General features: G+C 33.6%; 1 protein-coding gene across 1 annotated transcript; it reads left to right on the plus strand.

Annotated features, from left to right (window-relative positions):
- The first annotated feature begins 12,815 nt into the window (after positions 1 to 12,815).
- On the plus strand, positions 12,816 to 15,201 carry LOC107921391 (exocyst complex component EXO70B1). Its single transcript, XM_016851249.2, has one exon. The coding sequence runs from the start codon at positions 13,060 to 13,062 to the stop codon at positions 15,064 to 15,066; it is 2,007 nt and encodes a 668-aa protein (XP_016706738.1). The 5' UTR covers positions 12,816 to 13,059; the 3' UTR covers positions 15,067 to 15,201.
- The last annotated feature ends 2,348 nt before the right edge of the window (positions 15,202 to 17,549 follow it).

Genomic DNA, 17,549 nt, shown 5'->3' on the forward strand with positions numbered 1-17,549 from the left:
GTACAAGTTAATATTCCATTGATTGATGCAATTAAACAAGTGCCTAGATATGCTAAGTTTTTAAAAGAATTATGCACATCTAAAAGGAAGTTAATTGGAAATGAAAAAATTAGCTTAGGCGAAAATGTATCTGCGGTATTTCAAAAGAAACTCCCAACTAAATGTAAAGATCCTGGAATGTTTTCGATACCTTGTAAGATAGGAGACCTTAAACTAGATAGAGCTATGCTTGATTTAGGAGCTTCTATAAATGTCATGCCTAGGAGTATCTACGATAAAGTTCAATTAGGTGCATTAAAAGACACGGGATTGATAATTCAACTTGCGGATAGAAGTAATGCCTACCCTGATGGCGTTTAAGAAGATGTTTTAGTGCAAGTAAATGAGTTAGTCTTTCCAACTGATTTTTATGTTTTAGACATGGGACCTAATGATAATTCGATTGATGTACCCTTACTCTTAGGTAGACCTTTTCTTAAGACGGCTAGAACAAAAATTGATGTGCATAAAGGGAATTTAACTATGGAATTTGATGGTGAGATAATTAAATTTAATATATTTGATGCTATGAGATATCCCACTGATATTAATTCCGTATTTACTCTTGATGTAATTGACAATTTTGTTCAAGATGTCTATGAATTAAGGGATGAGGACGATTTGAAAAGTATTTTGGCTATGAGCATTTTTGATATCGACAAGCATGAATTTATCATTTCGGATTCTTTAATTGAATCAGTTTGCGCATTAGACTCGCCCAAATTGACACGATTCAAGCCAATTCTCCCTAACCTTACGGCGACTGGTAAGCAAATTCCTTCATTGATTTCACCTCCTCGATTGGAGTTAAAAGAGCTGCCCGACAATTTAAAGTACATTTATTTGGGGGAAAATCAAACTTTACCATTGATATTGTCGAATGCTTTAACCGAAATGCTAGAACTCAAGCTGCTTAGAGTTCTTAGGGAACATAAAGAAGCCTTCGGTTGGACACTAGCTGATATTCGGGGGCTTAGTACGACTTTATGTACTCACAAGATAGCCTTAGAACCAGATTCAATTCCCAAAAGAGACCCCAATGACGATTGAATCCACCAATGATGGAGGTAGTCAAGACTGAAATTTTAAAGTGGTTGGAAGCCGATGTCATTTACCCTATAGCCGATTCAAAGTGGGTAAGTCCAATTCATGCTGTACCTAAGAAGGGAGGTACTACAATAGTTACCAACGAGGAAGGGTTAGAGATTCCTACGAGAGTACAGAATGGTTGGCGGGTTTGTATAGACTATAGGAAACTGAACAAAGCCACTAAAAAAGACCACTACCCCCTTCCATTCATGGATCAAATGTTAGAAAGGTTAGTTGGTCGCTCACATTTTTGTTTTTTAAATGGCTATTCAGGTTATTTGCAGGTACCTATTGCACCTGAGGATCAAGAGAATACCACCTTCACTTGCCCGTTTGGAACTTACGCCTTTAAGAGAATACCTTTCGGATTGTGCAACGCACCAGCTACTTTTCAAAGAGGTATAACGAGTATATTTTCGAATTTTATTTCACATTTAATGGAGGTGTTCATGGATGATTTTACGATTTATGGTGATTCATTTTATCAATGTTTGCATCATCTTGTGTTAGTTCTTAGGCGTTACATTGAGACTAACCTAATATTGAATTTTGAGAAATGTCATCTCATGGTTGGAAAGGGCGTAGTATTGGGGCATGTCGTCTCAGGCAAAGGCTTAGAAGTCGACCAAGCCAAAGTCGAGGTAATTAAAAATCTGCCTTATCCAGGTACTGTGAAAGGAATTCGATCCTTCTCGGGTCATGTAGGTTTTTACCGTCGGTTCATCAAGAATTTTTCACAGATATCGTCACCTTTATGTGCATTGCTAGGTAAGGATGTCGCATTTGAATTTAATGAGAATTGCAAAAAATCTTTTGATGAATTGAAATTGAAATTAATCACGGCTCCTATCATTCAAGGACCGAATTATGCATTACCTTTTGAGATTCTGTGTGATGCTAGTGATAAGGCTGTTAGTGTGGCTTTAGGACAAAGAAATGGTAAAGAGTCTTATATTATCAGGTATGCTAGCGAGCTATTGAACCCAGCTCAATGCAATTATACCACAACCGAGAAAGAGCTTTATGCCATAGTTTTTGCCTTAGAGAAATTTAGAGCATACTTGTTAGGAGTCAAAGTTGTTGTACTTTCTGACCATGGTGCTCTTAAATATTAGTTGCATAAAAAAGAAACTAAGCCCCGATTAATAAGATGGATTTTGCTTTTGTAGGAATTTGACTTGGAAATTAAAGATAAGAAAGGTAAGGAGAACCTTGTGGCCGATCATTTGAGTAGGATAGAGACTGGAATTTTGAGGGATGAGCCGAGTGATTTATTTCCCGATGAGAGACTTTATAGTGTGTCTAGTGTTTTGCCATGGTATGCTGACATAGTTAACTACTTAGTGACTGAAGAGTTCCCCACAAATGCACCTAGACATTTGAGAGAAAAAATTATGAGTCAAGCCCGATTTTATTTATGGGAGGAGCCGTACCTTTGGCGATTTTGTAGTGACCAAATAATTAGGCGTTGTGTCGATGACAGTGAGATAGATTCGGTGCTTAATTTTTGTCATTCTCGAGAAGGTGGGGGACATTTTGGGCCTAAGCGAACAGCTCATAAAATACTTGAGTGTGGGTTATTTTGGCCGACTATTCATAAAGATTCATATGCATTTTGTAAAAATTGTGCATCATGTCAAAAAATCGGCAATTTAAGTAGCAGAAATCAAATTCCATTACATAATTTTTATGTTTGTGATATCTTTGATGTATGGGGTATTGATTTTATGGGGCCTTTTCCTTCTTCTTTCGGTTATCTATACATTCTTGTTTGTGTTGATTGCTTGTCAAAATGGGTAGAAGCATTCCCAACTAGGGCCGATGATGCTAAAACTATGGTGAAATGTCTTACGACTAACATCTTAAATAGATATGGAGTACCTAGGACTATAATCAGTGACAAGGGAACACATTTCTGTAATAGAACCTTGAAAGCTTTATTTGCACAATTTGGTGTCATCCACAAAGTGTCGACAGCTTATCACCCTCAAACCAATGGGCAAGTCGAGAGTAGTAACAAGGAAATTAAGGGAATTTTAGAGAAAATTGTGAAACCTACTAGGAAAGATTGGAGTTAAAGGTTAGATGAAGCGTTGTGGGCTGTTCGAACGGCTTACAAAATGCCAATTGGGATGTCACCTTATAGGGTTGTTTTTGGGAAGGCATGTCATCTTCCCGTTGAGCTTGAGCATTGGTCATTCTGGGCTGTTAAGCAATGCAATTTGGATTATAGTTTGGCAGGTGAAGAGCGCAAGTTGAAGCTGCAAGAATTGGAGGAGTTGCGCCTAGAGGCATATGACAATTCGGTCATCTACAAAGGTAAGTCGAAGGCATTTCGTGACTCAAAGCTGATTCGCAAAGAATTCAAGGTAGGGGAAAAGGTGTTGTTATTTAATTCTAAACTTAAACTGTTTCCCGGTAAATTGAAATCGAGATGGCTTGGACCGTTTATAATAACAGAGGTGCATCATCATAGGGCAATCGAAATTCGGAGCCTCGATACTAATAAAGTTTTCAAAGTAAATGGTCACAGGTTGAAACATTTTTATGAAGGGGAGCAAGCCGCTTGGATGGAGGAGATCAATCTTGAGGATCCATGAGGAATTGTGATGTCGAGCCAACAACTTAAAACAAGGGCGCTTGTGGGAGGCAACCCACGTTTTCAGGGAAGTTTTCTTTTATCTTTTCCATTAGTATTGTTCTTCCATTGGTAATTTTAATTCTCTTTTGCATATGGGACACTCCAAACATTAAGTATGGGGGAGAATCAATTCATCGATTTCTACGTATTTGATGTTTGTTTTGTTTTTAGCAACTTTCATGAATAAGTTTTGTTAAAATTCCTTTAGGAGAATATTTAAATAAAAGAATTAAGATGTATTTCATGAATTCAAGTTGATTGGGGTGGTTGTACGTCGATTGGTTGGGTTTAATTTTGTTTTCAATTGATTGATTTTGTTTATTTTGTTAAAAAAAATCTTAAAAAATTTTTCTGCTTAATTGATCAATTATGTGGTCCTTGTGAGGAATTTGAGCCTAGAGCGTAAGTTGGGACATCCATGCCAACTTGAGAGGTTATTATTCATTCATGTGTGATTATTGTTATCGACTATCAATTACTCTAGAACTTGCTTTAGATCTTACTAAGGATAGTAGTACATTTGATTTCCATTAATATGATTTAAGAGGCCATAGGAATTAAGCCACGATTACTCATAAAAAACCGACCTTGACATTATTCCACTTAGCTAGCCAAATTGAAGCCTTAATTTCCTTATTTTTTCTAACACCTCCAGAAATTAAGCCAAAGCCGAATCAACTCACCTTTTTAGGCTAGTTAATTCAGTCTGGAAGTTCATCACAATTTCGACATATGTTGGTCAATTTGGGGTGATGTTTAGCTGGGAGCTAAAGGATGATTTTCGTGAGAAAGAAGCAGCAAGTTGCAGCCTTCTTAGTGAATTAAATGAACGAAGCATTATGTGATCACAATGAGGTGAATCGGCTGAATCAAGGGATACAGAAACAATAAAAGGCCGATTGAATTAATCATCTTCTTGTTAAATTCGGGAAAAAAAAAGAGAAATAAGAGAATTGATGACTTCCGGATGATTTTTACTAGCCTAAGAAAAACTAGCTCCACTATCCAAATAAATTCCTCCCGTCCACGGCACATCACCTCAGCCCCATTACAACCTTTATTTTAGCCTCAATTATATTTTTTGGAATTTTATGTGTTATGTTATAAGATAAGGTGGACAAGCAAGCCTATGGTGGATAATTGTGGTTGATTTCAATTTGAGAGCATATTATACTAGCCTAAACACAATGAGTGAGGAGTGTTAATAATTTTATTCTTTCCGGTGAGAATTGATCTAAGAAGCATGATTAATTTCTTCTTTATAATATGTTAGATTTTCCTCTCTTGAATAAACCAAAATCTAAATTGATTGATTTTAAAAATTCATCCCAAGCATGAGCGATGCAACAACTCTTGATTAGTCTTGACAGTTTTGAAATTCTTCTTGATTCTTTTTGACTTGATTGCTCAGGGATGATCAATAATTTAAGTATAGGGGAGTTTGTTGAGTTTGATTTTGAGCTTAATTTATTCAATTAAATTATTTAAATTGTTGATTAATTTTTGGTTACTTAAGTTATAATTCAGCCTAAATTGATTAGAGACATTTTATGCCGTAATAATTTACTTGCACACCAATTCAACAATTTAATTTTAATTTTATTTCATGTGCAGGTTGATGCCCGTATAAGTTCAATTTGGAAGTTAATCCGCATGAATAAGCTGCTGAATGACGGTCATATGCTGGTTGAAGGAATTAAATTAACACTGGAGGAACAGTCGGTCCAATTAGAAGCCAAACATGCGACAAAATTAGCAGGGGAATTATTATTTCCTTCTTGCTAAGCGGTGGCCGACTTCAATTTAATCAAGGAAGCCAAATCAGCTTTGAAGAGTTAAATTAAAACTCTACTAAGCTGAAGCTATTTTTATGCGACGGGTTCAGCTAGGAAACGGGGGATAAGATTGAATTTAATTTTTGAATTGTTGAAAGTTATTATCCCATAAATAGAGAAGATCAGCAGCTGGAAAAGTGTGGAAAAAGCAGAGAAAAAAATATACAGCAGCGTAGAAAGGCGTGACACAAGCAAGCAGAATTTTCTAAAATTGGACCAGTAACCTGATCAAGGAGCTGGAGTAGCAGCTAGTAAATTCGGCTAATTGGGAGAAGAGAAATCGAATGACTTGAAGAACTTTTCCTTCCAAGAACCAGTTTGTAATTCATGTTCTCTCCAATGGATTCGTGTTCTGTTTTACTAGCTATGAGTGGCTAGTTTATTTAAGCTTAGTTAGACACTTATGAAACCGAGCACAAGTGATTTGAAAATTTATTTTGTTCTAAAATCGAATTCGGCATTCTTGAATTGTTTGATTTTATCTTCCAAGAAATTTTTCTAATTCAATTGGATTGATCACCTAATTAATTTGGGAATTTTTCTTATAATCATTTAAGTGCAAATTGATAAATCGAATTTCTCAATTACGCTTAGAATTAGTGATAATTAATTGGCCGCAGCTAATTAAGACAACTTCGGATTTAATCTTAGAAGCCGCTGGTGGATTTTCTTTGGTTAAGGCTAGGCGAAGTCTCTAAAACTCTAAAAAAACCTTTAACAAGTCGACACAAAGATAATTAAAGGTAGATTTCAATCATGAACGTTCTCTAATTGAATAATTTACTGGGGATAGGAAGTCGCTTCGTAAGTGATTTTTTAGCCTTACTGCTAATTTGATTTATTAGAATAATTTCAGGTTGCAAAGGACTTGTGCTGGGTGGATTAAGGCGTCAATAACTAAGCATTATTTTTCTCTTGATATTTTCTTTTCAGCAGTCTTAATTTGAGCCAAAGCTTATTTATTACTTGAGATTATTTTTAGCAATCGTAAAACATAAACCCCCCTTTTCTTTTCTTTTTTCGTATGCCTTTTACATTACTTTAATTTTAAATCACTTCAAATAGATTTGTTGCAAGCTTCTTCGTGGGACGATTCCCTATTTACCCTATATTACCAGTTAATGTTGGTTAAGTAAGTGGATTTAATTTGGTGGCCGTAACGACAGCTATTTGCGAGGTTCTGGGTTCGACTCCTATTTCTTTAATTTTTTCTATTTTTTATTAAACCTCTATTTTGTTCATCTAGCACAAAATAATATTTGCGATCAACTGATGTTAACGATGAGCCCAGTGGTTCAGTGGTTAAGCTTATGTGTACCTTTTGGTCATGTGTTTGAATTCCTATGTAGGCAATAAAGAAATATTTTGCAATTCTCTTAAAAATAAATTAGTTTTATTTTAAAATTATTTAACTAATTCATTCTTTTCCATATTTCTTTTTCTTTTTCCCCAAGTGGTTTCAGTTCTATCTTTTCAACGTTCTCTACTCTTTCTTTTTATTTTCTTTTCATTTTTGCTTTCTAAATCCAATTCTTGATACCGAAGTGGTATTTTCCTTGCGCAATACTCTGTTAAGTGCCCTTTCGGTTGGGTAAGAGCATAAGTTTACATATATAGATAGTATGTGAATTTTTCATTTCTTTTCGACTGTGAATTGTAAGGGTAGTTTCTTCAATGGTGTTGTTTAATTGGTGTCTGTGCTTCAGAAGAGGATCGAATGACATTTAGTGCTCCTTCATCGACTTTATAATCACGTAAGTTGCTATTTGTTTACCAGTAAGTTTCGAATGGGTTTTTGGGTGTTGAACGAGAATGGTTGAGAGTAGTTCTTGTTTGATATTCACTAATCGTAGTTAAATTACTCATTTGAATCTTGTTTTTAGGGTTTGGAATTCATCTTTGTTGCTTCTACATTGAAACCATAATAGGTGTGTAACAAAAACTCGATTTTCTACAAATTTTGAATGCTGAAAAACATGGTTGTCGATGCCACATGGTCATGTGAGCCACACAATCGTGTGTCAGGCTGAGTAACTCACTATTTTAGACTTAGGGTCACACAGGCTAGAGATACGAACATGTGTCCAGACTGAGTAACTCACTATTTTAAGCCACGCGGCCGTGTGCTAGATTGTGTTATAGGCCATGTGTGACATTAAGAGGGCCACATGGGTGTGTGTTAGGCTATACGAACCACAAGCCAGCCACCCAAGCCGTGTGGGCCAAAAATCAAAAATTTTCCCTAAGGCTAAAAACATCATTTAAATTGAATGTAGGCCTTCCGTAGGGTCTGTATGATCTGGATTAAGATATAAATCTTGATATTTGGTGATTTTCTAGTGTATAAATGTATGTCTGATATGATATAAGATAAGTAAGTATGATCTATTAGCGTATAATGTGCTTATGTTGGAATATGTTTAAGGCATGTAATTTACTCAAGTATGACCCGTGTTCTATTAATTTTAATAGTACATATTTGTGTTACTTGTTAGATGGGAACATGTGATTTCCGAATATGTTGATTTTTTTATACTGATTCTAATATAGTACCGTGCATGTGTTTTCATGGCAATTTTGATATGATCCGTTGAGGTTTGAAAAATTGTTTTGTAAAGCATGGACTCTCGTGCCTTCTGTTCCTATTATTGTACGACAACATGTTATACATGCTAATCATTCTACTTCTGTATATACATGCCATGACACATTGCATGGGGTTTGGGATGATGTGAACGGTGGAAGTTTTTGGTAGTTTAATGATATGCATTATCTGGTGGTTTATCACAATTTTGTCTAGTAGCTTATCTGCAACATAGTGGCTTAACCATATATATCTGATCTAGAAGTTTTAACTGCAATTCTGGTGGTAATGTCCACATTTATCTGTTGGTGTTGGATAAGTTTTGGGAAACTCTATTTTAGTGTGTAGTGGAGTTGGGTAGGATTTTTTCTGAAAACCTACATTCTAATTTTTGGAAAATACTACATTAGCATAATCATACATTCTTTGATACTCTAACTTGCTCCGTCTGTTTATGTGAACATTACAAAATTCTCTACGATACTCTGAGTGGTATATTGTATTTTGTATAATCTCTGCTGAGTTAGTTTTACACTGAGCTTTATAGCTTAGTTTTACACTGAGCTTTATAGCTCACCTTTTTGTTTTGTCTTTGACTATTCAGGTAATCCTCTAACTTAGAACCGGACAGTGTGTGAGAGCTCGGATTGTTTCCGCCCTTAATGTAAATATGGTGATTTCTATAATTATTTGTTTTAAACTTTTGGGTTTGAAATCTGTAATCAGTTTTGAATTCGTTTTGGGTTTTGTTTAATTTGTCGATAATTGATATTTCAAACATGAAACTACAAAATCACCCAAGTCAACAAAATGGATTTTGGTTTTCAAAGTTACAACTCCGAAAAGGTTTTCTGTTGGAAATTAAGTAATTTCTTAAGTGTCTTCTATAAATGAAAAAATAACTTTTAATGGTTGTTTTCTATATTTGTATTTGCTAAATACTTATTGAAATAGTATACCAAGCGAGTCGACGTAATTTCTCCAGATTCAGTCATAACTTCTAGGTCGAGTTTGGGGTGTTACACTTAAATTCTGCCACTAATTAAGTTAGAACTCACATTAGGCTTAAATAGCTCACCTTTTAACTTTTTGACATTTCAGATAACCCTAGAGGTTAGGACATGGGCACGGTTGATGGAGGAGTACTCGAATGATTTTAAAATAAATGATTTATACTTTATTATCATGGTATTTGGATTGTTTAATTATTATTTTCGGATTGTAGCATGAGATATTATTTTGGGATTTTTGGTTATTTTTGCATGTTTTAGTTTAAAAACAATCATTAAAATGATTTATCTAATTAATATGAAACAAACTGATTTTTCAACACAATAATTTTATTATAAAAATTAAGAGTATGATTTTATGGGACTTAAATCTATTTTACCTAATTAAGTGATGTTTTTTAATAGAATATACCGAATAATGATTTTTAGCCAAAAACATGATTTTTGTCAAATTTCGCTATGATAATTTTAAATCAAAATATTTTCTCCAAAATGACCAAACTTAGTCTTTTCAAAGATATTCAATTTTTTATATTAAAATCTCAAAGAAGTTTAAGGAGATTATTATAAATTTTCATAAGTAAATTAATATATTGTTCTTAAATGAAAAAGGTAACGATTTTAAAGAAAGTAGTAGAATGTTTTATGTGCCATTTCCTTGGTCAATGTAATCTTTGAGAGTCTGCCATAACTTCTAAGCCGGGTTTAGATGGTTACAAACATAATTTGTTTCCTCTTTCAAATGCACTCTAAAAAATAAGTTCTTTAATGAGCATATAGATGCTTTCAATACTTAAAATAAAATCTATAAAAGACTCTCAAATATATACAAGTTTTGAGATTTTCTAACATGCTAGATCAAGTATAATGAATTGCCCTATTAAACAACAACTAAATTGGAAAGATACAATATAATAATAATGATCGATATAAAGTGGCAGATGAATGTTTGTCTATGTTTGTCCAAACATTTTGTTTCAAATTTTTCCAACTTCAAATATTGACATGTTATAAGTCTGTCCTAGTGCTAGTAGTAGTGGCCACAAATGTTAGCACATCGACAACCACTTTATAGACTTATTAAATTTCTTAAAAGGTTGCTAAATTATTTATGGTTCTTGGTTCTTCTTTTATCTTTTATATTGTTATTGAATCTCTTTCAATATTTACCTAATTTCGTACCATGTTTATAAATTACAAAATCTTTTACAAAATTTTGAAATCTCTTAAAAACTATTTAATTTTATTATAAAATTACTAAATTTCTTTTAAACTTATTAAATATTTTACAAAAATGCTAATTACATAATTTCTTAAAACTCTACAAATAGCTAAATTTCTTACAAAGTTATTAAATTCTCACAACATTGTAATGTTTACTTAATTTTTTACAACGATCTTTTAGAAAGCTACTGAAGCTCTTAAAAATTATTGGATTCTTACATAATTTCTAAATATCTTTTAATGTTACTGATTCTCTTATAATTTTGTAAAGAAAATTCACTAAATAATCAAATTTCACGCAATTTTATAATTCTGTGATATATGAAATTATTTTAATAAATTATCTAATTTCTTACAACTTTGTGATGTTTTAGTAAATAACAAAATTTCTAACAATGTAAATTACCGAATCTCTTATAAAATTATTGAAGCTCTAACAAATTTATTGTATTTTTTACTGTAAAATTATTAAATCTTTCGCAAAATTACTAATTTTTTATAACTTTGTAATGTTGACATAATTTCTTATAACTTTGGAAATTATTGCATGTCATACGGAATTTCTTACAACATTACTATTTTTTTTTATAAATTTACTAAATCTATTACAATATTACTGAGTTTCTTCCAATGGTGTAAAATGTTGGGCAAATAACCAAAAAAGGCCATTCTTTTTCAAAATTTACCGAAATGGGCCGACTTTTTTATTATTTACCGGAATGGGCCATTTTCCGCGAAATCGCGTCCACGTCAGCGCGATGTCAGGGCATGCGCAGGAAATCGCGTCCACGTCAGCGCGATTTGCTGACGTGGAAGGAAATCGCGCCCTCTAGGACGCGATTTGCTGACGTGGCATGAACAGTGTGTTTTTAGCTTGGAAAACTTTGAAAGGCCATAACTTTTGGCTCGGTTGTCCGATTGAGACGATTTTTTTTATTTCAAATAAATTTTCGAGATCTATGCGCTGGCAAACTGCTTAGAGATGAATAGGGACTAATTTGTAAAGTATAATTTGTTAGTTACGAGTATAGGGACTAAAGTGTAATTATTTCAAAATTAGCATGAATTTTTTGTATTTAAGAATATTTGAATGTTATGGAAGGATGAAATTGAATTTGAATTGAAAAATGAAGATTAGATTTGAAAATATGACTATTTAGGTTTTAGGGACTAAATTGAATAAAATTGAAAATTTTAGGGAACTTCTCAAAAGTGGAATGAGCTCACTTATACCTATAACAGGATGATATAAGACAATTCTGTAAAAAAGATCCGGTGTTTACTTCAAATAAATGAGAAAAATAACGATTTGAATGTTTCAAAATTCAATTTTAAACCGAAAAAATCAAAATTGAGGGGCAAAAAAGGATCTTTTTCGATGAAAACTTCGGCAAACCGCCTTTGGCAGCTTGCCAGCGCGTAGATCTCGAAAATTTATTCGAAATAAAAAAAAATTCGTCTCAATTGGACAACCGAGCCAAAAGTTATGGCCTTTCAAAGTTTTCCAAGCTAAAAGCACACTGTTCATGCCACGTCAGCAAATCGCGTCCTAAAGGGCGCGATTTCCTTCCACGTCAGCAAATCGCGCTGACGTGGACGCGATTTCTTGCGCGTACCCTGACATCGCACTGACGTGGACGCGATTTCGTGGAAAATGGCCCATTCCAGTAAATAATAAAAAAGTCGGCCCATTTCGGTAATTTTTTTTAAAAAAAGGCTTTTATTGGTGATTTGCCCTAAAATGTTTAGTAAATTACTAATTTTAATTATTGAAATTTATATTAAATTATTAAATTTCTACTTATAACCAAGTGATATTGATCCTTTTTTATCTCCAACAAAAAGATAAATCTCAAAATTATACATGAACTTTAATTTAATTTACAACTATATACATAATTTTAATTTGATGCAGTTATATACGTGAAACTTTGAGTGTGGTTCAAATATATACTTAAAACTTTAATTTTGATTTAATGATATACATTTAAAGAAACAAATACATCAATCTATTTTTATATTGGATAAATATAATTATATACATATGCAATATATAAACATAAAATGATGTTATATCAATAATTGTATTAATAATTTCGAGAATTAGATAAAATTAAAATTTCATGTATAATATTACACAAAATCAAAGTTTATGTATACACAATTACACATTAAATCAAAATTCATGTATAATTTTAAGATTTATCCCTTCCAATAAATTTATTGATGTTCTTATAAAATTATTTTTTGCTTTAAAAAAATCAAATAAAACAATATTTTGTTATCGTAGTTGAATTATTAACAAATTTCACGATAAGTACTATTAAATGGAATCCGTAGAATCAGATTTCATAAACCCAGCGGTTAACGACCAACTATGACCTCCCAAAAATAATGGTCAAAAGACAGACAACACAGCAAACGCCCTCAGAGATGGATTCTCTCCGAACAAAACACGGAACCAAAAATTAAAAGAAATTAGAAGACATAATTAAAACATGGAACATTCATACGCGGTATTTCCTTTTAGAACTTTTTTTGTGAATCATCTAAACCTATCTCAGCTTCACAGAGAAAAGAACGATTAGGGAATAGAAGGGGATCTGCGTTGCTTGGCCTGGCTAATTGCACCTGACCATGAACAAGAGACTGAACAGTGAAAAGGCCGGTAGCTTCCCGAGATTTGGAAGACGAAGGAGCAAACGTGAATTGGAGACCGGTAGTTTCAAATTAAAGGGTCTGAATCCCAAAGTATGCGGTAAGAATCAAAATCCAGTTGAGTTATTCTGGAAATCCGATTTGAACCATGATCAAATCCTGGAAAAGGTTGTTCAATTCATCGAAAAGTTAGCTTCCGGTCAAGATAAATCGAAAGCCCCAGAAATTCCTAATTTCGTGGAGTCATTTTTGAAGATGGTGGAGTCCAGGATTGCAACATATGAACAGAGCGAAGCGTCAGCAAAGCTTGGCTTCAACGAGGAGTACACCTCATTTTTTGAGGCTGTAAGCTGCCTTTCGAAGATCGTAAACACTCTTGATGAATTCCCGTTTGATTCAGCGACAACTTCTTGTTTTAATCGAGCGGGATCGGTTCACCACCGTGCAATGTTGTTATCGGAATATCAGTTCCTTGCTCTTCTGGACATTTCTAAACGCAACTGCAATGTAACTGTAGATTCCAAAACTCCGAAGACTCCAAAACAATCGTTCTTCAACTCCAATCAAGAGACGGATCGATGCGTTAAACCTGAATACGACTCCGGAACAGGGATTGTGTTTCCATATTTTCCACCCCAATCAGTTGCCAATATGAACCAAGTAGCCTTAGCAATGATCTCTGCAGGGTACGAGGAAGAATGTTTCATTGTTTACAGTGGTCTAAGGCTGAAAGCATTGGACTTTGAGTTCAGCAATCAAGGGTACGAAAATGTCAATATGGAGGACTTTCAATCGATGGATTGGGAATCACTGGAAGGAGAGATCGATAATTGGATTCACATCGTCAAATATTGCACGACCAATCTCTTTTCTGTGGAACGCAAGCTTTGCAATTCAGTATTTCCAGAACATTCTTTAATCGCTCAGAAACTGTTCTGCGATTTGGCAACATCCTTGACCATAAGGCTTCTTAATTTTCCAAATGCTATTGTTTTGATCAAACAATACTCTGCAGAGAAACTATTCAAGTTTTTAGATATATACGAGACATTACGTGATTTGACTTCAAGTCTTGATAGTGAGTTGTCGGCGCTGGATTTGATATCCGAGACATCCGAGACACAACGCAGGGTTGGTGTAGCCGCAGTGACCATTTTCTGTCAGCTTGAGAATTCAATCAAGAGTGATAATGGGAGAATACCCGTGGCAAGTGGTGCGGTTCACCCCTTGACTCGCTATACTATGAATTATCTAAAATATGCTTGTGAGTACAAGGACACATTAGAGCGAGTATTTCAGCAACACTACGAGACGGAGGGATCTACCAGGCGGAAAGTTCAGAAGCAGGAGTCTAAGAATGCAGTTGAGGACAATGATCGGATCCCCAAAACGTCCCATTTTTCAGTAAAGTTGATGATGGTCATGGACTTGTTAGATGCCAAAATTGAAATGAAATCCAAGTTCTATAGGGACCCAGCATTGCGTTACATTTTCTTGATGAATAATGGGAGGTATATTCTGCAGAAGATCAAGGGTTCTACGGATATCGATGAAATTATGGGTCCTTCTTGGTCGGGAAAACGAACTTCGGATTTAAGGCAGTATCATAAGAACTATCAAAGAGAGACATGGAGAAAGGTTTTGCAGTGCCTAAACCATGAGGGTTTGCAAACAAATGGGAAGGTGTCAAAGGCAATATTGAAAGGAAGGTTCAAGAACTTCAACACCTTGTTCGATGAAATCCATAAGACGCAGAGCATTTGGATGGTAAGTGATGAACAGCTTAAATCAGAGCTTAGAGTTTCAATTTCAGCGGTAGTGATTCCAGCGTATAGGTCCTTTCTGGGGAGATTCAAGCCGCATTTTGATAGCGGTAAAAAAGCAGAGAAATACATAAAGTATCAACCAGAAGATATTGAGGGGTTGATTGATAAACTATTTGAGGGAAATATGACATCAATGGGGAGAAGGAGACATAACAATTAATTTAAGTCACTATTTACTTAGGAAGATGAAATATATCATGCTACCTTCCTTTAATCCTGGTGTATTTAATTTAACTATTAAAAGTACAAGGAAGCCATATCCTAGTGATCTAATTATTAGAGTATTTTTATTTTAGTCATCTAAATTTAAAAATTTTCGATTTAATCACTAACACTAGCAACATTTGATATTTTGATCAACTTTAAATCATTAAGGGAATCCTAACAGAGCATTTTCTTATTAACATCATAATAAATTTAGCTCTCTAGTAATTACACGTTATCAATTTGGTCCTAATTCTAAACAAAATCGAAGGTAAAATATTTTGTTGTAGCCTTTTCTTATTTGTTGCATGCCCTCTATTAGCTGCAGTTACATCCCAGAAGTTGCATCTTCAACTCTCGATTTATCTTACATAACCACATAATCTTTATTAACTATAAAATAACATAAAACTACTAAAAAGCATGATTTTACTACTTAAACTATAAAAACATAAATTATCACTAAAGTGACACGATTTTACAATTAAACATGCTAAAATAAGTGTAAAAGAATCAAATAAGCATGATAAAATCGTGGCAGATAAACGGGTCCATAGTGTGATAAATGTCAAGCAGAGTTGCACTGCTAACTTCACTATGGAGGGTCAAATATAAGGTATGGAAAAAACTATGACATTATAACAGTGTGTATATAGTTAAACCCCAAAGAAACCACATGAGGACAAAACATATTGATAGAAAGTATCATAAGGGAGATAGTAGTGATTGACAGAATAATGGATGTAGTCAAATATCGCATTTGAGGACAAGCCTTACGAATTTGTTTACCAAGACTCTACTAGCTAGGGGTTTTGAAAAACATATAAAAGGAATATGAATGCAAGATATGACTCATTTACTTCACTAAGGAAAGTGGAAGATTGTTTGATCTAGTTCCCTAAGTGTAGTATTTTCGTCTATATACAGTTGTATATTTTTTTGAATAGATTGATTTAACAAAATTATTCATAAATTACATTAATACCCTTTGTATATTATCCTCAATGGTTTTTCTGTTGGATCTGGTGTCATAAGTGTAGTATTTTTGTCTATGTACACTTGTATTTTTTCGAACAGATTTGTATTATTCACAAATATCTTTTGTACATTGTCCTGAACGGTTTTTGCAAGCAAAGCAAAATGGAAGAAAATATTAGCTCACTGATTGTCTAATGTTTAACTAATACTAAGCGGTATTACGTGGTTGGAGCATAATACGGAAAGATAACTTATATTAGTAGATGAACCTAAACATGTCCTTAGTCTAATCGAAAATGGACAAACAAATTGAAAGACTAATATGACATCTATCAAGTCTAATGGGTGAGATGCTTTATATTGGGCATCGGAGTAGATGACTCCTAGAAGATAAGGACATAAATGTGACTGACTGGACTGATAGTACACCGGACAGGACTCAAGTATAATAGATCCTAAATCCGTTTGTGAATTTATTTTCTTTTTGAATTTTTCTTTTGTTGCACATATTGACTAACCTATAATTATATTATCACATTGATCTTTCCTATTTCACTCTATTTTTACAAAGTTTCGTCGTAATGTATCTACTTAACCCTCAATGCGTATAGCCAGACATCTATAATCGAGCAATTCAAGACCAAAGAAAATGGGCAAATACAAATTGACGTTTTTGGCTCGGGTTTTGTATGGAGGTTTATTAAGAAGTGTTTTTTGGCTCAAATATAGGTACTAAAGATGAATAAATAGGGTTAGCTTTTTTACTCTAGGTGCATAGAAAACAATGCCTTAGGTTATCCCTAGGTATCTCAATATTCACAAATTTAATCACCCAAACAATCACAATTTCAACAATTTATCATACATACTAGCATGCTCATTTCCCTGTATTTCCTATATCATATGGTATATTCAATTGCTCAATGCCTATTTACAGTGTAATAAATAGAACTTAGTTGTCTAATGATAAAAAATTTAAAATCATCTACTATCATGCCAAATTTATTGTAAATATAATCAACCTATATACATGCTCCTAACCAATCACTTGTATTTGTACAAGCTTAAGCACACAATTGAGAATAAAAATTAAAAGAAAAACATAAAAATTGAAACAAATTTTCTATGTTTCCCTCCTCCTCACACTTTAGATAACATATTGTCCTCAATGTGTAGCCCTGAAAGGATAAGGAAAGAATTACCCAATTGATCATGGTAGTGTCTTAAGCTATTGATAAGTGTTTCCTTTTTTAATCATTGAAATTTTGCAACGTTTTCGGTTTTTTTGAGGGGATTTTATATAAAAATTCATATATATATATATATATATATATATTTTCAGTTCTAATATTTCATCAATTACAATATCCTAAAATAAACAAGAAACTTTCCTAACGTAAAATAAACTAAACTTGAAAATTGTCCTAATGTATGTATATTTTATTATTCATCTTCCCTTTA

This window comes from Gossypium hirsutum, chromosome D01, assembly GCF_007990345.1.
Source record: "Gossypium hirsutum isolate 1008001.06 chromosome D01, Gossypium_hirsutum_v2.1, whole genome shotgun sequence".
Lineage (NCBI taxonomy): Eukaryota > Viridiplantae > Streptophyta > Magnoliopsida > Malvales > Malvaceae > Gossypium > Gossypium hirsutum.